Raw genomic sequence first — 24,469 nt, 5'->3', positions numbered from 1 at the left:
CCATTGCTTCCATTTCAAAGCACTGATGTACTGGGTATCCATGGGACGCAAGTCCCATACGCATGCTCAGTACATCAAACAAGGAAGCAGTGTGCCACAACCAGCGGAAGAACAGTAATGCGCCGTTATACAAAAACATTATTTAAGGAAAGTATTTTTTTTTATTAAATAATGTCATTGTATAATAGCAATAACTGACTCTGTGGTTGTGGTATATTGAAATTTACCCATGGTTGGCTTTATTTAATCACGCCAACCATGGGTAAATCTTCAGTATACCACACCACTTCATCAGTTATTGCTTTAATATAATATAAATAACATACAGATCCAGGCAAAGTATCCCAAGGATGAAAGGAATTGCCACAAAACACTCTTTGCTCATGTATTTATCATGCTTCTTTTTAAACATATTTATGTCTAGAATCTTAGAAACCGATGAACAGAATTCAGTATATAAACAGTCCTGCTATTACTGCAGCTTTCTTACACAGAATGGATGTATGTTTACTCATAATCTGTGGCAACTGAGGCATTATCAGTGACATTCCGATGGATATGTTCCCTTAGCAATATTGTAGCAATTTCCACAAGACAATTACACAACCTCTAAGTTATCTCTAGATAAGGGGAGAATAAGTTAGGATGAATTTATTGATTAAGTGACTGTTTTACTATATAATTTGTCTACTGTTTTTATCCATTTCAACATGAGTACACTGGAATGAGAAGGCGGTAGTTTCAGTGCAAGGAATAATGATGTGTTCATCTTATTCACGCACATAATTTGCTTGTGATGCTGATGGATTCATCTGTTTTTTTTAACACACGGCCTTTGGATATATTTCAGTCTTAACATCTCTTCTCTGAATCTGCTCAAATGTGTTGCTGTAACAAAGACCATATGATATTTCCATATTATAAATGGGGTCTCACCATAGATTTATAGAACAAAATGAGTACCTCAATTCTTCTAGAGATAGTCATCTCCCACTGTTTTATAGTTTTTGCTCCAATTCCTGCTACATGTTCCTTACAATTCAGATATTTGTCCACTGAGGTAGCAAAAAATTTCTTGAAATTAGTAATGCCTACTGGAATATCATTCAGTAACAAATTATTATAGAATTGGCTACCTTTGTATAGATAACTTTATATTTATTCAAGTTGAAATGTGCTTGCTTTGCTTTAAATCATTTCACTGAAGTGTGTCCTTGCCCATACCTCTCAACCTTTTAGCACAATAAATCTGGAGAAAGCCAAAAATAATGCGGGGACAAAGGCCCAAAACTAGGGACAGATTTTAATTACTGCTCTTATAAATTTACACGGATGACAGAATAAAATGAGTTGCATTAGCATGTATTTTTCTGAAGGATATGAAGTCTGAAACTGAAATGTCTGTCATTATTTAGTCACTTCAATCCTTAGTGATTTGCCAAATAAACACACATTTTATGAAGAACAAAGCAAAAAATATAAAACAAAAATATGGGCATTCTGCAGAAATCTTTACATTTTAGAGGTATGTCCTTGCAAAATAATAATCATTTCTTGTTTAGTGCTATCTTCTTTTCATCTGAATACTTAGATATAGAATAGAAATATAATATATATTATATTATAGGACTATCGTATGAGTTGTTTTGTTTGTTTTTTATCTGACTTTTTTTGTTTATTTTTGAGACCCAGATGTCCCCATGACACGCTAATTAGCTCATTCGCTATCCAAGAAACCAGACCACTGAAGTCAAATTCTTTCTAGTCTGGCAACTAAGGTGATAGAGTGGCAGTGTCATGAAGAAGAACTGGGAATTCTGTTCTGACCATTGCATCCACACACATTGGGGTTTTCTGTTCTGAGCCCTGCCTTCCCTCTGTGCATATTCACATTTAGGCTTTTGTTCAACTGTTTAAGAAGACTCCTGACAGTCAACGGATCTCTAGAACATGTTTGATTTTAATATAATAAGGTGATATAGTTAGTTATGCCAAACACTTTTGTATAAACGAGGTACTTCATGTTCACTACATGGCCCTGGCTCTGTGTGTGTCCTGCACATAGCCAAAATGCTGGTCTCTGTGTGAAAGGCGTGTTGATTCCCTTCATTTACATCATGATGAGAGAGCAAGGCAAGGGACTTTCTCAGCAATCCAAGTAAGTAACCTAGCTAGATTGCACACTGATATAATATTTCTGGTCCCATATCTCCTGTCTTATAAATGAGGGAAAAACTCCCTGCTTTCCTAACCTGTGATGGCTTCTCTAGTGTATAGCAAATATTCACAACTGAAAACAATGAATCAACAACAGCATCAGTTAGACATTTTAGAATTCTGCCATAAATTATGTGTACAAGCACCTTTAAGTGTCCATTGTTCTCTGTTTATCCTGCAGCCAGTCCCTTTTCACCAGAAACACACCATCACTTGATATATGTTCATAGGTGTGCACTAGGCTAATGGCCCTGGAGAATTTACAAGCCCAGCCCATAGGATTACCCTGGCATCATATGTAGTGGATTATACAACAGAGAGAAAGGCAGAGCTTGTTAAGTAGTTTAAAGTATTTTTTAAAAGGGTCTAGTTCATTATACTGAAACATCAAAATACTGACACCAAAATATTGGCAGTTCATAAAATCAACAGTTCATAATAACAACTCATCTAAATACTTACAAAAAACATCAAGAACACAAGTAAAATAAACTGTGAAAAATGGAGAAATGCTCTACTTCCGTGATCACATTATGCTTGTTGTTGTTTGTCTTTCGGCTTTTCCTGGTTAGGGGTCACCACAGCAGAACTCCGGTCCGCTAATGATTGGCAGTAGATTTTTAAGAACGCTGAAGTGCCAGTTCGACGTCCAACCTTCAACAAAGGCATGCCCATTTGCGCATGTCTTTCGAACGCCCACCCAACCGCGGGGAGGACATACAGACTCAACACAGAAGGCACTCCCCCCACTCCAGCTGAGAATCGAACAGGAGAACCTCTTGCTGTGAGGTAACAATGCTACCGCTGCACCACATTATACTAAAAATATAATAAAATTAAACAAAGAAAAAACCTAAACCATATCAATACCATAGGAAAAACTATTTCTGTAATGCTACCACTGCACAAAACAGGGTCACACACACACATAAACACAGTTGCACAACACTACAGCAATCCTCTTACCAAACTTTTACCCTAACCTTAATCTGGAATCACTCGCACAAACACATCCACCTTTAAAACCAATACACTTACCTGTGTCAACAAAGTGAACTCTTTAGGAAGTGAACTGTCACTGAAATTAACTGACATTCTGATACTGCATTTAAAGATGTCAAGATAATGAAATGTCAAGCAAATTAACAGCACCCATTTTAAAGATGTATGCCCATGTTTATTATTGACATTCTTTGTTTCAGATTCCAAAGTCTGAATAGTCATACAATGATTCTTCCTCCTCTAACTGTACCAGGTTTTAAGATAATTTTTTTTTCTTTATATCTGAATATGTAACCAGTCTTTATTTAATCTTAGCCTTAACCTTTAGAATCTCCCTCATAATGCTTACAAATTGCTATGCATTGTATCTGTGGAATTTAGTAGCTGCTACCCTAAATGTTTTTAAAAGCTTTCATTTTTTTTTGACAGCCTCCTCTAGTTAGTCATCTAGGCTGAATTAGAAATCAGTTTATTCAAGTATGTTCCATGGCAGGTGATTAAGTTAGTGTGGGATTTATTCCAGACTATCAAAGTTTAGCCTTAAGTGTGAAGTCTAAGGCTTCAGACATTCTAGTCTGAAGGGATTCAATTTCATAATAATCAGCAATACCCTTAAACAGATTATTGCAATTGTACTGTTTTTTCTTCAACTTTATCTTATTTGAATTGAAGAGAATGTGTGTCAATGTAATTTAAAGAATATTGATGAGTTGCTGTAGTTTCTGGTGATGTTCTTTGTTCACTGGTGCTTTTTCTCATTATGCAGTACTGTTCAATCAGATAAAAAGGAGACTTTATATAATAAAAAACAATAACAGAATGCACTTTCTGATGTGTTTATTATTTTGCTTATTTTAATTTCTTGGGGAAAAAAAGCTTACCATGTTTTTCAACTGGTCCTTTTATAAAGACAAAGTCTTTGATTGCACTTTCAAGATAGGACACAAAATGGCATATATAAAATATTGGTTCATTTTCACTGCTGATTTGTACAATGGGTCTGGATCACTGGCATTAACCCACGTGTGCATGGCTGGTTATTTTCTGAATGCACAAGAGGGAGTTATATTACGTAATTTCAATAAAATGCTGTAATAGCCATTTAGGAGTTGGGATTTATGTTAATTGTATACATTTTACTCCCTCACTGGTAGCATTTATTTCTATGACTCTCTTATTGTTATAGATTAGACTTAATGTACCATGAAGGAAGTAAGCCCCTCTACTCTCCCTGTTACGTTTCTGTAGATCTTACCAACAGTGATTCCATTTAGAAGAGGGCTTTTTCTCCTATGACTGGTTTGAATCTAGGCTTGACCAGAGTAAGTGCACTTTTCTGGCTGATCCTCAGGGTGTGTGTGTGTGTGTGTGTGTGTGTGTGTGTGTGTGTGTGTGTGTGTGTGTGTGTGTGTGTGTGTGTGTGTGTGTGTGTGTATGTCTGTATATATGTATGTCCTGCAATGGACAGTTATGCCATCTGGGTTTGCTTCTCTGCCTTAAGCCCATTATTGCTAAGACAGTCTCTAGCTACACTGTGGCCACAGATATGATAAAGCAGTTAACTAAGTATGAATGAATGACTGAATAAATATAAAGCACATAAGTCCAGCATGACTATTAACATGACTCATATTTAAAATGAATTGAGTTGAACTTTGCATGTCAGATTTAGACTTCAGTGAAAATGTTTTCATTAAAGCTTTTTTTTTTTTCAACAGGCTTAAACCGTTAACCACTTTTTTTGGTGACTGCTAGTCCTTTCCTGCTATCAGCAAAAGCCACAAAAGAGTTGATCAGTTTTCTGTGATCTTTGTTCTATCCAGTAAAATCTTAGTTGTCTGTGAACATCTAATTTATGCAACATGTACTCATTGTGCAAAGTGACTCATGTGCAGCCCTTCCCAGGGTATCCAGGGTAAGGGAGGCCGATGAGAGGTCCCAGTCACTTTCAGTACCGTTTGGGAGATTTGATTTTGAAGAAAAGTAGAAGACGATATGAGTCTGAAGTGATAGTATCTTTCTGGGGAAGTCTTAGGATTAACTGGCGTGTGTTTAATTCTGCTCCTATGAACCTTATCATAGAAGTAGTAACAGACAAGTCAGTATACAGTCAAATCAAGTAAAATTTGTCAAATCCGAGAAAAAAATTGTCAAACCGTATATAAAGTCAAATCCTATTAAATTTAAGAAGGGTTGTAGGCGAAAAGAGAATTTATCCAGTCAACAACAACATCACACAGTATATCAGAAATATCAAATAGTAATAAGAAAAATACAAAATAAACATAACAAATTATATTATATCTTAGACGCCGAGCCAGCTAAGCGATCCAACGCAGCAGAGCAGCGCAAAACTAGATCTGAGTAAAGGCAAGAGGGGTGGGCCTAAGGATTGCTTTCTTTTCTTTTATTAACAGTATGTTCTCCACTTATCTGCTTGCTGGTTTGTTTCTTTGAGTAGTTATCTATTTATTTATTTATTTATTTATTTTGAACACCTAGATAACGTAGATCATAATAACAGTTTTTCAGTCTTGTTCTTCTTAAGTGCCATGTAGTGAATGTGATCTCATAGACACCCTAAGGTTGCTATCCTGAACTGCTTTTTTGTTTTCCGAGAGCTGACTACTCACTGAGTCAGGGGTCTACATTGCTGCAGTTCATGCATCAATCCATCACATTTCTGGTCTTTGGTTATTATGTTGACCTTCAGCCTAGCTAAGCATGATAACGTTTTTTTGAGTCATTGTTATCGTCACATGATATGGCTAAAACACGAACGTCAAAGTGTTTGCATTTGAACTTCAAAAGGATATTTATGTTTTATCTCCTTCAGTACTGGATAAATGCTTTTTGGGGTGGTCCGTGGTATATGTCATATCCTTCACCAACACTCTAACTCAAAGGGTCAGTTTTCTTCCTGTTCTTATTCATTCACTGCACAGTTTTCACATCCATGTGATTCAAGTGAAAATACCACACCATGGACAAATCAAATCTTTGTACACAAAGATACATTTTAACATTTGTAGATCTTCTCTAAATCCTTCATGGTTGTTCTGCTAAGAGCAACTTGTTGTCAGTCAGATTTCATCACTGCTTGCTATTTCATTTTTGATTATTGATTAAAAAAGGATAAAGTTCATAGGATCACAGGAAATACAAAGCAAGTAAGTTTTATGACCATTTGTGCCTTCAGAGCACCCAACTACTGAGTGTACCTCCATTTTCAAGGAGGTTAGTGCAGTCAAGCCAGGGGGTGAATTTGTGAATACCCCTGCAGTCACCCCATTTTCATCACCATTTACTTGGTCGCTAACATAAAGATAACGCATAAGAAGTAGCAGGTGTTCCACTTCCAGTATATGCACACTTCTCACCATGGCCCAAAGTGTTTCATGATATATGCAAGCAAAGGTGTGCTATAATTCATGAAGCACATGTAGATATCGTGTTGATACTATTCTGTCTTTTCAGGGCTGCATCTTATGTACATAGTGGTGTCTGCTGATACTCACTGTTTCTTGAATCCTGCTTGTACATCTGCAAATTCTTATTCTAAGTATTGTTGTAATCTACTCTGAATAATTTTGAGAAGAATGTTGCTAGCATATGATTTCAGAGTAATTGTGTAATAATTTCTATACTGAGCTGGATTACCTTTACATGAGATGGGTATAAACGCACATATTTTCCAGTCTGGTGGCCAAGATGTTGTGAACAAAATATAGAAGTATCCTATCTAGCAAGAGCAGTTAAAGCCTGAATCTGGGGGAGGGGGATGGTTAACACAACCCCCACTTCACCCAAAATAATACTTTTAGTGTTTCTGTTCTCCAAATCTCAAAATTTTATAAGCATTCCCTTAATGAGACAGGACTTGTTTTTAATAACTTTACTCTTCACACTATGGCTTAATTAGGTTGATGATATACAGACAAGACTTGAATAAACAGAGGGGGTTGGTATTTGCTGTTTCAGCATAATGAAGGAATAATTATGGAGATGATACAGAAAATGCTAATAGAAGTAGGCCAGACTTCATGCTGCACAGATTAAGCTACAAATGGTAGAACTGTATTATTGCTTGTATTAGAAAAATTGAAAATACAAACAGGAGGTCCTCCACCAAGGTAAACTGCTCACACAAAGCACAAATCCAAGGAAAAAAGTAGTTACCAAATAATATGGAAATAATTTATTCTTCAGATAAATACGATGGCAAGTAAAAAACAAAATAAAATCCGAACCCTGTATTATAAGCACTTTCGGGTGACTGTATCTTCATCTGTCTGAAGAAGGGTAAACAAAAAGCATTTTAAACTATAATAAACCAATCAGTGTTTAGTACTGAACCCGCCTTTTCTTTAAGGCTGGCTTAATAGGAATGACTTCATTGAGACCAGGCTGTCTCTGTGCTGTCAATTCTATAATCCATTTAGCCTCTTCACATTCTGCTGTGTTAACAGTGTTGCCCCCTCTGTTTCCTTGAGGTATGAGGCTAATAACCTGAAATTTAAATGAATGCCCTGAAGCAGCTAGAATGTGTCTGTAAAGTGCATTATGTTAATTTTTGAGCCTAATAGCTGATAAATTATTCAAAATCCTAGTTTTTAGCATGCAGTTGATTTTGCCTATGTAATAACTGCTGCAGAACTGACATGTGGCTAGGTATATCACGTTCATGGATCTACAATTTGCGTTCATTACAAAATTATAAATTCTACCTGTATGGGGATGGGTGAATGTAGTCGAGAAGCTGATATAACTACATGCCTTGCAAGAACCACATGGCCTTGTCCCTTTTTTTCATAGTCATCTGTCTAAAAACTCTACCACCCTCTCTATTAAACAAATCCTTAAGGTTCTTATTCCGCCTGAACCCAAATGACGGTGTAGTCCCTGCAATAGTAGACAACTTCTCATCTGAAGGAAGTATTTTCCAATTATTTCTAATAATATCACAGCCACCATGTATATTGCTACTATAGGTGAACATGAACCTGGGGCATCTATTTGAAGAATTACCAATGGTGGAAAAACTCCATCTGAACTAAACCATGGTTGCATTTTACTTTGCCTATGAACCTTCTGTCTGGCTAGAGTCTGCCCCACTTGCAGTTCATTATAACCCCTAAACACAAAGTGATCTTGTAACTCATGTATTTTTGTCTCAAACTCTTGCTCTTCAGTACATAACCTGGAAATTCTATCCAATTGACCCTTAATAATATTACTGAAGGTGAATTGAGGATGCATGCTGTCTCGTGCCAGCAAGCTATTTTTCCAACATTGCTTTCTGAAATGTGTCGTATTAAAGCCCCTTGCATCTTGTATCAATCTGATGTCTAGAAAAATCTATCTCTGTAGTTGAATGCTTCATAGAAAATTTCAAGAACTTGATAGATGTACACATATAGTTGACAAAGTCAATCAGCTCTGCCTCACCCCCCGCCACAACAAAAATATATCATCCACGAATCGCATGTAAAGATGTATCTTATCCTTCTACATATTCTGTTCCCCTAGTACATATTGTTTTTCCCAGAATACTAGGACTAAGTTGGCATAGGTGCTCACACAGGGGGTGCCCATGGCTACTCACTGTGTCTGCCTATAACAACATCCTTCACATAAAAAACATTATATTCCAGGACCATCCTCAACATCTCTGTCATCAGGTTAAGCTTATCCTTCCCTATAATACTTGATTCCTTGAGCAACTGTGCTATGGCATCTATGCCATAGTTGTTGTTGATCACAGTGAAAAGACTCTGTATATCAAGTGTTACCATTATATACTGCCTGGCCTCCTTCGTTTCTACAGTCTCCTTTAATGTAGTTAAAAAATGTCCTGAATCTCTCAGTATCTCTGTAAACTCTGTTGTACATGGTCTCAACAGACATTCTAACCATATGGACATCATATTTTCGGTGATCCATCCTCTTCCCGAGACAATGGGTCTTGGAGGGGGGGGGTTAATAGGGTCCTTGTGCATCTTCAGGAGAGCTTTAAAAACCGGTGTCACCGGATGTTCTATCCATAGAAAATCAAATAGCTCTCTATCCATCATTCCTTTTGCTAACAATCTTTTCAGGACAGTTCTAACTTCAGAAATAATCCATTTTAGGGTGATGGGAGAGATATGGGTATAAGTCAATGTGTCAGACAACAATTCTGACAACTTATATGAGTAGTATTCTCTATCCAAGACTACCACTGCACCTCCATTATCTGCACCCTTGATGATAATGTCTTCATTACTCTGCAGATCTTTCAATGCCTGCCCACTAGGTACAAACATTAACCCTTTGTTAAGTATAAACAATTCATCATCAGAAAGTACATGTTTAGATAAATTAAAAACAATACTATGGTCAGTCACTGTGAGGTCCTCCTTTTCTTGTTGAGCCTGGAATCTTGCTGTAAGTGCACCCAATCTCCTTTCTTCTTGACCGGTGCTGGGAGATTGACTAACAAATGACCATCTGGAAGCCTGTCTACAATTTGGGGTGGTTCCGCGAGGCATGCAAATTTTTTGCATGCCGTTGCAAGGAGAACACCACCCAGAACTTCTAGCGAGATGCCAGTGAATTAATATTGAGACAGGCTTTGCTTATATGCGACTATTACTTGATTATTTCGGTGCAGAGGAGCAAACTTTAACACAAGAAGTGGAAAGTTTACAGCAGCAATTGTGTCATAGGAAAAATAAACTTTAAAAATGATCAATGCACGGTAGGTTCAGGTTAAGGCACTTTACTCTTGCAGCAAGGAGACAAAAACGTGCTAATACAGAGTTTGTCTAATTAGAATCAGGAAGTATAGACATTTTTATACATTTTCTAATAAGACATTGCCTACCAAGCTGACGTAACAGATCACAAGTTTTAACTTCATCATTGCCTAGTAGCTGTTTATCCATGATTTTCTGCTTGCATTATCAAGTTTATGAAAAACTTCCTAAGAAAAACAACGTGGCCTTGGTGACCACCGGTTAGATACAGCTTCCCACTATGTTATGTTACCATTCAAGGTACTATAGCTAATTCGAGCACAAAGCAAGTACAGATTCTTCAAGCAGTCTTTTGTTTCATGTATCTCTTCTTTTCCGCAGCTGTGCATGTTCCCATAACACGAACAGAGCTGATTGTTCATATTCAATCATAAGAAAGAAAACAATATTGTTCTATTCATACACTATTCATACATTTTCCTGACCTAGCAGATAATCAACTGCTTCTCAGTACATTTCCAAAAGGCATAAACATGAATTTCGCTGTGCTAGCAAATACTAGGTCAGGGTGCATCTTGCAGTTTCAGAAAGTATACTGTGGTTTGAAAAATCATCTTATAATTTCATACAGAATTAAGCTTGTACATAAAATAGAATGAAAATGTGTTAACCTTTTTAGCTTCTAATAAGCATTAGACATATACAAAATGAATATTTTTCTAACATTTCCCCCCTTTTAATACTTTTTATTCTATTTTCAAAAGCATAAACAGTTTGCTTCTTCTCCTAACCTTTTCCATTCTGGATTTGCAGTTAAGAGAGTCATTTAGTTTAGACTTATGAAAGCATTTCAGTTTTCAATAACTCTTCAATTTCAGTACTTTGATACAAAGTCTCAGAAACTGATATGTCTATAAAATCTTCGATTAACTTTTTCATGCAGGGAATACCATAACAAATACATGCTCCTAATAGGAGTAATCTCACACAAATGGCAATCAGGATGTTCATTAAGATGGAACCCCACCCCCCAAACAAATTCTGGAAAAAGTCCGGCAGGGGGTTTGGGCCTGGTTTGGTCATGGTCGACACTTGCTGGATCACCTCAAGATGGTCGTTTATCTCATGCTGGTTGTCAGGAATATACGAACAGCATTCTTCTTTGATTAAATCGCACGTACCACCTCTCGCCGCTAGGGTGAAGTCAAGAGCCATGTGGTTTTGAAGCACCACAGTTCTTATAGCATTTAGTTCATCAGTCACTAATTCAAGAGCAGAAAAAGTTGCATTGCTCATAACTTTGAGAAGTTTGGACAGTTTTCTCAATTCCCAAATTGATTTCACTGCGCCATATGCAGGGGCTATGCCTGCCCATGATATAATAGTGTCACTCAAGTCCATGTGTGTCAGTTTATCTTTGTTTTTTAAGGAGTTGTGGTTTCTCCACCCTGCTTCGATTCATCCCACTGGATTCTCAGGTCTCTTGATTGGACTTCTAGGTTTACTGCTGACCTCTCTGACGTTTCGAATTTTCCCCTGAGGCAAAGCTGCAGTGTGTCGTATGGCTGGAACCAGGTAACCCAAAAAACAACTGCCGGACCAATTCTCAGGTAGCCATTTGTATGCCTTTTTCCCCACAAATAAAATAACAATTCTCTACTTTAGTATTGATATATGCTCGCCCTGCATGAAACATTTTCTTGTCAATAATAGAAAGTTGCTTAAAAAGAACAGGATTATGTTGTATTTCACTAAGTCTTTTTCATTTTCTCAAGATATGAGTCATAGTTTGCATCACAGATAGTTTCTGCCTTATTAGCCTTAATATAACATTTATAAGAAACAGTCACATTGCAATTGCTCCAACCCACCTGAATAGTGTCATTTTTATAAAAACATACAAGCCCTTTTTGTGTAACAGGTAGGTACAATGCTATTTTGTCTTGTGATTTCACAGGTGTAGTATAAAAAATCAAGTTTTCTCAGGTCTCATTGACCCCTAGGGGGACAGCAGTCATTAATAATCCCCCGTATGCTGTTGGTATAGCTGTGCAAATCCAGAAGTTTGAAACATTAAAAGTCTCAGCATACACATATTTAATTGCTTGGTAAGTGTTAAAGTTTGGATATCAGTCTACGAGTAATGCATCACGTTTGTTCAGTTTAACTCGTGTGGCTGAAAAAAGGAAAGGCCACAGCAAAAAGATCATTGTTATCAGTATAGCTAACTGGATGATCATTCAATTTTTCTGAGGTTGTTCTGCATCCCTGTTTACTCTATACCTGGTCATTTTGTTCTTGTGGTATAACAGTAACAAGGTTTTTGTCCAGTTCAAAGTTTTTAACTAATTTACAGTGTGTCAGATGAATCCAGGATGCTCGCTCTGCGATCCTGACTGCAGTGGGTGTTGACAGTAGCACTTGGTACGGTCCTTCCCACTTTGGAGAACTCCAATTTCTTTTCTTCACGACCTTCACCCAGACTCACGTGCCTGGGACTGCTGCTGCTTCCAATGGTCTGGCTTGTTTTTTATCTGAAACAGAATTTAACTGCAGAAGTTTGTTATTCAAAAATCGCCTCATATACTCTGCAAGTGAACTGTCAGCCTCCTGGTCTGCAGGCATGAGAGGTTTCCACTGAGGTGAATAATATGCCCTCCCAAACAGTATTTCAAAAGGAGTTAATCCTTTTGCATTTGTAACAGTTCTCATACTCAACAGTGCCAGAGGTAAACAGTGCACCCAGTTCTTTTGTGTCTCACTAATCAATTTCCTAAGCTTATTTTTTAGAATTCCATTATGCCTCTCTACTAATCCTGCAGATTGGGGGTGGTATGCACAATGGTTTTTCAAAGAAATTCCAAAATAACGGCTCAATTGTTGTATGGTTTGATTTACAGAGTGTGTGCCATTGTCATTATAGATCTTTTCCGGTATGCCAAATCTAGGAATAATTTCTTTAACGAGGACTTTTGCAACAGTAGCTGCATCTGGATTTTTAGTCGGAAAAGCTTCCACCCATTTAGAAAACATATCTATAATGACAAGACAGTACTTTTTATTTTCGCATTTATTTAGTTTTATAAAATCCATACAGATAGTATGGAATGGATACGGTGGTGTAGGGAAACTCCCTTGCTTAGGCTCCAGTGCCCCCTGTGCATGATGCCTGTTACAAACATGGCATGCTGCACAAAATTTTTTTGTGTAGTTTGTAAATCCATACGTTGTAAACACTCGATTCACTAACTGTACCATCCCCCCTGTTGAGACATGGCACTGCCCATGGCTCAACAAAGCTGCACATCTAAACAAGTTAGATGGTAAAATTGGTTTTATCTCTTTGGAGATGTACAGCCCTTTCTCAAGAATTGCTCCTCATTTTATCCATTTTTGTTTTTCTACATTTGTAGTAAGTGTCTGCATTGTTTTTAACATTTCTAAATCTAGAATCTCAGATGGTTGTAATTCCTCACTCAAAAGAAAAACTTTTGAAGCTGAAGCTGCTTGCTTTGCAGCTGTATCAGCTCTCGCATTACCTTTTGAAATCCTATCCTGTTGTTTGGTATGAGCTACGCATTTACAAATAGCTACTTTCTGAGGTAACTGAATAGATTCTAATAAATCTAAAATAAATTGCGCATGATTAATTGGTTTACCAGTAGATGTTATCATTCCTCTATTTTTCCACTGCTGCGCAAAAACATGTACAGTAGAAAAAGCATACTGGCTGTCAGTAAAAATGTTCACTCATTTATCTTTTGCCAAGGTACATGCCCTTGTTAAAGCAATCAATTCTGCTGCTTGTGCAGATAAGTTGTGTGGTAAAGAATTTGCTTCTAAATCTCAGTATCAGAAACTACTGCATACCCTACTAGATTCTGTCCTGTAGGACCCCTTCTACATGAGCCATCCACATAATATGTTACCTCGGCATCATCCAAGGGAACATCCATGAGATCTTTTCTAGGCAGTGTCTTTTTGCTCAATCTCCTGCAGGCAGCAGTGTGGTTTGCCATCTGCAGGGGTTGGGAGCAAGGTTGAGGGATTCAAAGTTGTACATCGTTCAATTGTCATATGAGGTTGGCTCAACAGTATAGTCATGCAGGAAAGATGTCTAGCAGGAGAAAGATATGCTACTTTTTCTTTCAGTAAAATAATTGCGACTGCATGAGGCACTCTCAATGTGGGAGGGTGGAATGACACTACTGAGGCTGAAGCCTGCACTGCCATTGCAGCTGCAACTACTGCTTGCACACAGTGGGGCAAGGATCGCGCCACTGGGTCTAACTGTGATGAATAGTAAGCTATGGGGCTTTGTTTGTCCCCATGTTGCTGTGTTAATACTGATGTCATATAACCCTGCTTACAATCTACAGTTTGGAAAAATCGTTTATGATAGTTCGGTAATCCTAAAACTAATGAGGATGCTATCAGTTGTTTCAATTTGCAGAAAGCTGATTCTGCTTCTGGTGTCCATTGTAATAAATCTTGTGCTGCCATAGGCTTCTTGAATATTAAGTTGGTCAGTGGAGCAGATTCCAAGGCATAGTTTAGAATCCAACTCCGACAAAAATTAATCGTACCTAGGAAGGACATCATTTCCTTCTTGGTAGTTGGTTTGGGTGCTTTTAATATTGCTGTTTTTCTGTCTTCATCTAATATTCTGCCTTCTTTGGATATTACATATCCCAGGTATTTAACCTGCTTTTTCCAAAGTTGCAGTTTGTTCTTGTTTACCTTGTGTCCTTGAGTAGCTAGAAATTGTAGTAATGCTATGGTATCTTCTCTGCATTCTTGCTGGGTGGGGGCTGCCAGCAGAATGTCGTCTACATAAAGTAAAATCTGGCTGCCTTTCGGTGGGATAAATCCTGCCAGGTTACTTGCCATTTCTTGTGCAAATATTGTTGGACTCTCACAATATCCCTGTGGTAGTCGGGTGTATGTATACCCTTTCTCCTGAAATGTAAATGCAAACCAATGTTGGCTGTCAGGGTGTATCGGTATTGAGAAAAACGCATTGCTAATATCTAACACAGAAAAATACTTTTGTTGAGGTTTCAAATCATTTAATAAAGTGTGTGGATCTGGCACTGTAGGTGCTCTAGGTATAACTGCATCATTTACAGCTTGTAAATCTTGGACCATACGCCATTCTCCATTTGCTTTCCTAACAGGAAATAAGGGTGTATTACATGGCGAATCGGGAGATTCTATCAGTACTCCTTCCTTAAGTAAGGCTGCTATTATAGGTTTGATTCCTACTTCTGCATCTTTTCTTAAGGGATACTGTCTTTTTTGAGGTCTAAATGCTGATTTTGGTGTGATAGTAACTGGTCCTGCTGTACGAATAAGTCCTACATCTGATTTCCCTGTTGACCAGAGAGTCTCTGGTATGTCTCGTAAAGCTTTTTCCTCTTCCTCTAGTAAGAGTGCTACTCAGCTGTCCTCACTTGCCTGCAAGTGCACAGCTGTGTGTGTCTGTGTTATCCAATTCAGCTTCTGTCTTTGTACTCCCTGTTTTGACAGTTCTAATTCTGTCTGTTTTTCCCACCTTGTGACTTTTTCTTTTAGGTCTGCCCACTTCACATTCCTATCTTTGGTTAAACTAACATGTGGTAATCGATTAGATTTGTAAAGTGCTGGGAATTCCTGGGGCAATGAACAGCTAACTACACTGTTTCCTTCTGTGTCCCAGTACAGATTACATAATACTAATCTGTTAGCATGGTTTCTAAACAGTTCTTGCTCATATTCTTTATCAGGTCCTGGTTTGCTACAGTAATATAGAGTGCAATGCATCAAATGCTGTTTGTCAGTGTCAAGGGAGGGGGATTTACTGATAGCTACATTCATCAATTCTTTGGTTACTGCCCCTAGAGCAGTTGTAACCAAGTCCTGGCTGTACCAATAAAATGTTTCACCCTCCGGTCGCACCATAAAGGTATCCATTTGTCGCTGTGCTTCCATACCCTGCATAGTTGGAACTACTGCTATGCCAAATATCTGCATAAGGTCTCTGCCCAAAAGATTTACTGGGCATTTTGCAGAAACAACAATTTTGCTTTTCTGGGTCATCCCTGAAACAGGGTCAGTTATTGCTATGTTGTGGGAGAGTGGCTCCCGATACAGCTGTCTATTAGCTGCTTTCACTAATATGTAATCAAGTGATTCTGAATTTTCTGGTAGTTTGGAAGGATGTATCAAGGTCCGTGAAGCCCCTGAGTCACACAGGAATTTAACTTCCCTCCCCTTTACCAGAAGTGTAACTTCTGGTTTTGTGTCTGATAAGTAGAGCTCTAGGCTCAATAATGCTAAGTCCAAGATTTCATTTCCTTCATTATCTATGATTTCATGCACATCCTCTTTTTCTTCGGTCACATCCTCTACTCCCTCTATCACATCTGCATTTGTCTTTTCTTGATTATTCTCTTCTAGTGATTCTTGACTACCATATAGTCAGTCCTCACCATCCTTGTCTTCCATGGTTACCTTTTTATTCTGCCTGCAATCCCTTGCCAAATGTCCCTTTGTTCCGCATTTAAAACATTTACCCCTTTTCTTTCTCTCTTCAAACTCCTCTGATCACTTATCAGACTGTTTGTTTCCCTGGGCATTTTTCTGACGCTTCTTCCCATACTGTACTATAAAAACTTCTGCTCTGTCTTCTACTGCAAATAATTGATTTTTCTTTTTCTTTTTGCTATTAAAATGCCTTTCGGCATGTCTTGCATATTCAAGTAATGACTGTAATCTACTCGTACGATTATCTACCATGTGCTTTGTAATAAAACTACTTATGGGTGCAATACTGCCCTTTAAAAATGCATTCTTTAATTGCTGCTCATATGGGGAATCATGTGTTTGGTCTTCAGGTACCTACATTCCACAATGGTTATTAAAACACTCTAATAATCTGGCATAACATCTATCAACAGTTTCACCTTCTTGTTGTATGCATTGATTAATGCAAGTCCAGTCAGCCCTAGGCTTCCATTTTTCAGAGATTCGGTCTGTCAGACCTTTCACTCTGTTATTCAGTTCTGCATTACTATGTGGGAGTGGCCTATGTTCCGCATCACGGGGATTCCAGTTGCCACTGATCATGTGCCAATCTGGACCTACGATTTGTCTGACTACTTTCTTTACTTCTTCTCCATTTAAATGGTAACTTAACCTCATACCCTGTAAGTCTTCCAAGAATTTTCTAAAATTAACTTTTGGATGGGGAATTCCCTCTGTGGCTTTCCGAATGTCTTCCGGTGTCCACGGTCTATATACTAGGAGAGTTGGGTCCTGTCCTGCCTGTCCTGCTTGTGGATTTGGTACTTCTATGAGCGGACATATCTCTTCTTCACTCATAGCTCGTGAATTCGTATTTATTTCATGTAATTCAATATCCCCTCTTAAGTTGCATGTTCGAGACCTAGTCTCGATAGGATCTCTGACAAACGGTTTTGATTTCGCAGGGACAATTGGGTATAGTGGAGGTGGATCTGCCTGTCCACTCGCTTCATATTCTGGTAAGGGGAGTGGAGGGGGTGGAGGGGCCGATGCTATTACCAAGTTATTGTCTTCTTTATCTAAAAACATTGCTTTTGAATTTTTATTCGTTTGTTCCCTGCGGTTTGCTAACTCAAGCCACCTGTGTGCCTGAGGAATTCCCAGTTGATGTTGCTTTTTCACCTGGCCTTTTGCGTCTGTTTTAAGTTGTTTGACAAGTTTGATAAGTGAAGATTTATCTAATTTGCCATCAAATTTGTATTTATTAACCCATTTTGTATAGTACCTAACATTATCGGCACTTTGTAATTGCATATATTTTCCGTCGTTGGTTAATGGCGGATCTCGGGATCTTTTTGTGCACTTATTTCCCATATTGTTTTAACTTAGTTAGAAATTGTTACGTAACCCTTCTTATCACGTGGTACCACGATTTTCTCTTTTTCACAGTTTATTTAGAATAACTGCCTACCTATCCTGTTTCCCTGATCTATAAGACAGCAATCTTTTTTGTCCCTGATTTATATAAAATCTCCCTGACAAAAACAAATACTGTAACAAGTCCCTGATCTGAAACAAAGAAAAGGTAAAATCCTCCTTACCTGAGCCTCCGTGATTGATCGTCTCACCAGAACTGTTGACTCGTCCTCCAATCGCAGATCAGAAACAGTAGCTGGCCTCTTTTGAACAGCAATTCAGTCGGAGGTCTTTCAGAGCAGAAGAACCGATGTGGCCTATTCCCCGTACGGTTTCATGCCACCGGGCCCATCTGACCTGAGCTAAAGCGAGAGATTTCCAGTCCAAAGGACCAATCTGTCATAGGAAAAATAAACTTTAAAAATGATCAATGCACGGTAGGTTCAGGTTAAGGCACTTTAATCTTGCAGCAAGGAGACAAAAACGTGCTAATACAGAGTTTGTCTAACTAGAATCAGGAAGTATAGACATTTTTATACATTTTCTAATAAGACATTGCCTACCAAGCTGACGTAACAGATCACAAGTTTTAATATCATCATTACCTAGCAGCTGTTTATCCATGATTTTCTGCTTGCATTATCAATTTTATGAAAAACTTCCTAAGAAAAACAACGTGGCCTTGGTGACCACCGGTTAGATACAGCTTCCCACTATGTTATGTTACCATTCAAGGTACTATAGCTAATTCGAGCACAAAGCAAGTACAGATTCTTAAAGCAGTCTTTTGTTTCATGTATCTCTTATTTTCCGCAGCTGTGCATGTTCCCATAACACGAACAGAGCTGATTGTTCATATTCAATCATAAGAAAGAAAACAATATTGTTCTATTCATACACTATTCATACATTTTCCTGACCTAGCAGATAATCACCTGTTTCTCAGTACATTTCCAAAAGGCATAAACATGAATTTCGCTGTGCTAGCAAATACCAGGTCAGGGTGCATCTTGCAGTTTCAGAAAGCATACTGTGGTTTGAAAAATCATCTTATAATTTCATACAGAATTAAGCTTGTACATAAAATAGAATGAAAATGTGTTAACCTTTTTAGCTTCTTAGCTTCTAATAAGCATTAGACATATACAAAATAAATATTTTTCTAAAAAATTGGAAACTGGCTACAGAGAGGAGCCGTACGTGCAAAGAATGGATGATATGTATTGTAGTTTTTCAACAGTCGATCAAAAACTACAACAGCAAAAAGCCAAAAAATTGCAGAGAGACTGCAACGACTTTGCTAAAGGGCAGATTTTTGTTTGGCCCAGGGAACAAGTTTCATCGATTTCCATGATGACACAAGGAGCAGCTGTAGAGATGAAGGGGAGAGGTTTAACATACAGGCAGCCCAGACGGACGAGTGCTAGCACGGCATTACGACACATTCATGTCAACGAATGGCGAGTCTCATCATTTGAGAACATTACCCATAATGAAACTGTGCAGCAAGGGTCCACCAATACCATCGAGAGGAGCTCAAATCAAAGACCATCCCGTAGTCACATTACAGAATTAGAGCCTTTGGGTAGTGTTACTCAAGGGGCAAGCAGTAATTCTACAATAGAATCCAATGTGATGCAGGCGGCATTGAACATTAAACGTTGTTTGGAAACAGGAGCCAGGCCTAAGGTTCATCAGGCAACCAAAGGAACCAATCGTGTTTTAGTCAATCTCTCAGCACCGGTCAGGAAGAAAGGAGACTGGGTGCACTTACATCAAGATTCCTGGCTCAGTAAGAAAAGGAGGACATCACAGTGACTGATCATAGTATTGTTTTTAATTTATCTAAACATGTACTTTCTGGTGATGAATTGTTTATACTTAACAAGGGGTTAACGTTTGTACCTAGTGTTGAAAGTTGTTTTAGTGATGTTATTTTAGACCTTTTATTATTTGGCAGAAATTTGATGCTTATGAATATGTTTGGTGATCAGGCTGTCTCTTTGGGCCACACTTCACTAAGGCATCCTAGCACCTTTGTACCGATTTTAATCACACTGTTAATACTTTTATAAAGGTTTGTGAGCAGGATATTCTAAACTATCTAACTACTTGACATACAAGGAGCTTCTATAATCTGTCAGTAGTGTAGCGGCAGGTATTGAAAGATCTGCAGAGTAATGAAGACATCATCATCAAGGGTGCAGATAAGGGAGGAGCTGTGGTAGTCTTGGACAGAGAATACTACTCATATAAGTTGTCAGAATTGTGGTCTGACACATTGACTTATACCCACATCTCTCCCATCACCCTAAAAGGGATTATTTCTGAAGTTAGAACTGTCCTGAAGAGATTGTTAGCAGAAAGAATGATGGATAGGGAGCTATTTGATTTTTTATGGATAGAACATCCAGTGACACCGGTTTCTAAACCTCTCTTGAAGATGCACAATGACCCTATTAACCCCCCCCCCCTGAGACCCATCATCTCAGAAAGGGGATGGGTCACCGAAAATATGTCCATATGGTTAGAATGTCTGTTGAGACCATGTACAACAGAGTTTACAGAGATACTGAGAGATTCAGGACATTTTTTAACTACATTAAAGGAGACTGTAGAAGTGAAGGAGACCAGGCAGTATATAATGGTAACACTTGATATACAGAGTCTTTTCACTGTGATCAACAACAACTGTGGCATAGATGCCATAGCACAGTTGCTCAAGGAATCAAGTATTATAGGGGAGGATAATCTTAAATTGATGACAGACATGTTGAGGATGGTCCTGGAATATAATGTTTTTTTTATGTGAAGGATGTTATTATAGGCAGACACAGGGGGTAGCCATGGGCACCCTCTGTGCGAACATCTATGCCAACTTAGTCCTGGTATTCTGGGAAAAGCAATATGTACTAGGGGAACAGAATATGTGGAAGGATAAGATACATCTTTACACATGATTCGTGGATGATATGTTTTTGTTGTGGGGGGGAATGAGGCAGAGCTGATTGACTTCTTCAACTATATGTGTACATCTACCACGTTCTTGAAATTCTCTATGAAGCATTCAACTACAGAGATAGATTTTCTAGACATCAGATTGATACAAGATGCAAGGGGCTTTAATACGACACTTTTCAGAAAGCAATGTTGGAAAAATAGCTTGCTGGCACGAGACAGCATGCATCCTCAATTCACCTTCAATAATATTATTAAGGGTCAATTGGATAGGATTTCCAGGTTATGTACTGAAGAGCAAGATTTTGAGACAAAAATACATGAGTTACAAGATCACTTTGTGGACAGGGGTTATAATGAACTGCAAGTGGGGCAGACTCTAGCCAGACAGAAAGTTCATAGGCAAAGTAAAATGCGACCATGGTTTAGTTCAGGTGGAGCCGATAGGAGTTTTTCCACCATTGGTAATTCTTCAAATAGATGCCCCAGGTTTATGTTCACCTATAGTAGTAATATACATGGTGTATGTGATATTATTAGAAATAATTGGAAAATACTTACTTCAGATGAGAAGTTGTCTACTATTGCAGGGGCTACACCATCATTTGGGTTCAGGCGGAATAAGAACCTTAAGGATTTGTTTAATAGAGAGGGTGGTAGAGTTTCTAGACAGATGACTATGAGAAAAGGGACAAGGCCAAGTGGCTCTTAAAAGGCATGTAGTTATATCAGCTCCACGACTACATTCACCCATCCCCGTACAGGTTGAATTTATAATTTTGTAATGAACACAAATTGTAGAACTATGAACATGATATACCTAGCCACATGTCAGTTCTGCAGTAGTTATTACATAGGCAAAACCAACTGCATGCTAAAAACTCGGATTTTGAATCATTTATCAGCTATTCGGCTCGAAAATGAACATAATGCACTTTACAGACACATTCTAGCTGCTTTAGGACATGCATTTAAATTTCAGGTTATTAACCTCATACCTCAAGGGAACAGAGGGGGCAACACTGTTAACAGAACAGAGGAACAGAGGGGGGCAACACTGTTAACAGAACAGAATGTGAAGAGGCTAAATGGATTATAGAATTGACAGCATATAGACAGCCTAGTCTCAATGTAGTCATTCCTATTAAGCCAGCCTTAAAGAAAAGGCGGGTTCAATACTGAACACTGATTGGTTTATTATAGTTTAAAATGCTTTTTGTTTGTATCTTCATCTGTCTGAAGAAGGGTAGTCACCCGAAAGCGCTTACAATACAGTGTTGATTTTATTTTGCGTTTTACTTGCTATCGTATTTATCTGAAGAATAAATTATTTCCATATTATTTGGTAACTGCTTTTTTTCCTTGGCTTGTATAAGATACTTTATTTAGCCAAGTAATACCAGGAGAACATTTTCTGTGACTAGCTGTACACAGAAGCGTTATTGTAGGCACAACTGACTAATCTCTATGTAAGACTGTTTTTCTGTCCTAAATATATATATATATATATATATATATATATATATATATATATATATATATATTTTTGATAGCTGTCTACTCACTGCCATCACAAGTAATGTTGTCTTTATACAGTCTTTATAATTTGGTACATCAAGAAAATACCTACTCCAAGTTTCTCTGCAGCTAAGGTCCTCCATATTTATAAATCCTGTGTGAGTGCTAATTGAATAATTATGCAGATATCTATAATGGTAATCATTGTATCCTTACCTTTCTGCTCGTATAATGTGGATGCTTGGAGAGCTTATTGTTCATTGAATCTAAGAACATTGTGTCTGTAATTTGTCCAGCAGTCAAACATGCCTCATCAAGAATGGAGAAAATTCCCTTATGGGACTGTTCTACTAGGTCTACAATAATTTGATTGTTGAAGTATTCGACCTAGAAGAAAATACAACAGGGTCAAGTACAGAACTTAATTATGTACAAACAATTCCTCTCTATATTTTCATACCTCCTGCAATCATTCATAGTTTAATTAGCTGCAAACCACCCAGAAGAATATTTTATATCACAGCAAGACTCGTGAGAAAGCTCCAAACCATGACAACCATGCTCCCTCCAATTATGACTTAAGTAAGATTTTAAGAACACTGTTAAGGAAGGCTTCAAATATGTTTCTGCCTCACAGTCAGAAATGTGGCTTTTTTAGGGTGTGATCTTTGTACAATAGCTTTTATTGAGTTCAGTGCATAAGTACTGCAATTCTTCTGAGCAACTTTCCATGCTTGTAAAAGTGTAGATATACTAGTCACAGAAGAGGCTTAAACAAATACAGAACAACTGAAAATAAATAAATAACAACTACCCTAATCGAACAGGATGGGTAAAACACCCTTGGTAGCTTATGGTATTTTTGTTTAATTATTTTAATGTGTGCTAGAAAAACTTTCCATATTTTAAAGTATAATTCCATGTAGCATATTGGTGTGGTTCATATGGCAATAGAACCATAGAGACAGTCATTGGGGGTAACGTGGATAAGAAGGTACTCTGATATGCCTCTCCTGTTATGGGACAGTGTCAAATTTCTTACATGAGTGATGTAAACCAGCCACAAATATACAGACAACAAGGCTAAAAGAAACATTAATAGAAGTTGTATAATTTGTTGAAACCAATCATGCAAAAGCAGTTTGGCAGACTTTATTAACTGATTCCAAGGAAATGGTAATTTGTCAAAACAAGACATAAAAAGCCTTTTTCGTCATTCTGATATGGAGTGATATGGTGTGATATGCAGTATTTTTTCATTCCCTTTATGGGAGATATAGCAACCTATCAATTATATTACAAGAGATGGAGCATGTAGAGGTGCAAATCAATATTGGACTGTAGGGGCAGTGTCCTCTGCAAAAAAAAAAAAAAATCAGTAAATTGGGCCTTTAAAAGCAGTATTGTGCCACAAAACTGCACTTTGTTGCCAAAAATATTTCAAGAAGTATATCATCTGTCTTAGAGTTCCGTCAGCTGATCTTATAACCAAAATTAAAGCTACTGAATTTATAATCATTGCAAACTGGTAGTAGAAATAATGATACAGATTTGGCAACTATAGATTATTTCATTTTTCTTTATAATCCTGTCCAGTAAAGCACAGCTATAAACAGAATTGAGGCAAAGTTAATTGGTCAATGTAGGAACAGACCTGTCAACTCCCCCTCTTTCGGAGGAAAATCCCTATTTTCAGACCTGAATTAGGATGTCCGTATTTTTGGACATATGTCCCTATTTTTCAAGGGCCTTTATTTGTATTTTCAATGTCTGTAGGTTGAGAGGTATAGTAGGGTATCTTTAAGGAAGTAGTTACTTGGGATGTAAGTTACATGTTTGTGAAGGTCCTGGCACTTTGTGAATAAACCTTTGAACTAGCAGCATGTCTGTCTCATGTCTCATCAGTTCTAAGGCCTCATGCATATATTGGTATCAAATCCACTAATGATTCTATCCAGAATGTCAGAACTTCATAGTGGATAATCCATCATGGTGTCAGAATGGATCTCAGTGTTGAAAGGAAAGGAGAGATAGCAGAATTAGTTTATTTCATTTTCACATGTTCAGATACCAGGTACCTAATTCATTTTCCCCCACTGCTGCTGTTCCAGGCAGAA

At 37.8% G+C, this 24,469-nt stretch overlaps 1 protein-coding gene across 1 annotated transcript in view; it reads right to left on the bottom strand.

The window, feature by feature from the left end:
- LOC122797191 (unconventional myosin-Id-like) overlaps positions 1 to 24,469 on the bottom strand; it is a 2,023,191-nt gene that overhangs the window by 1,399,820 nt on the left and 598,902 nt on the right. Inside the window, exon 11 of the mRNA XM_044066013.1 lies at positions 22,569 to 22,739. Within this exon, the coding sequence (XP_043921948.1) occupies positions 22,569 to 22,739 (171 nt within the window). The remainder of the gene's footprint in view (positions 1 to 22,568; positions 22,740 to 24,469) is intronic.

The sequence above is a fragment of the Protopterus annectens genome, chromosome 3.part0 (genome assembly GCF_019279795.1).
Source record: "Protopterus annectens isolate FY-2018-M chromosome 3.part0, PAN1.0, whole genome shotgun sequence".
NCBI classification, from domain to species: Eukaryota; Metazoa; Chordata; order Ceratodontiformes; family Protopteridae; genus Protopterus; species Protopterus annectens.
The sequence above is the reverse complement of the archived record's forward strand: the minus strand, read 5'-3'. Positions and strand labels throughout refer to the sequence as shown.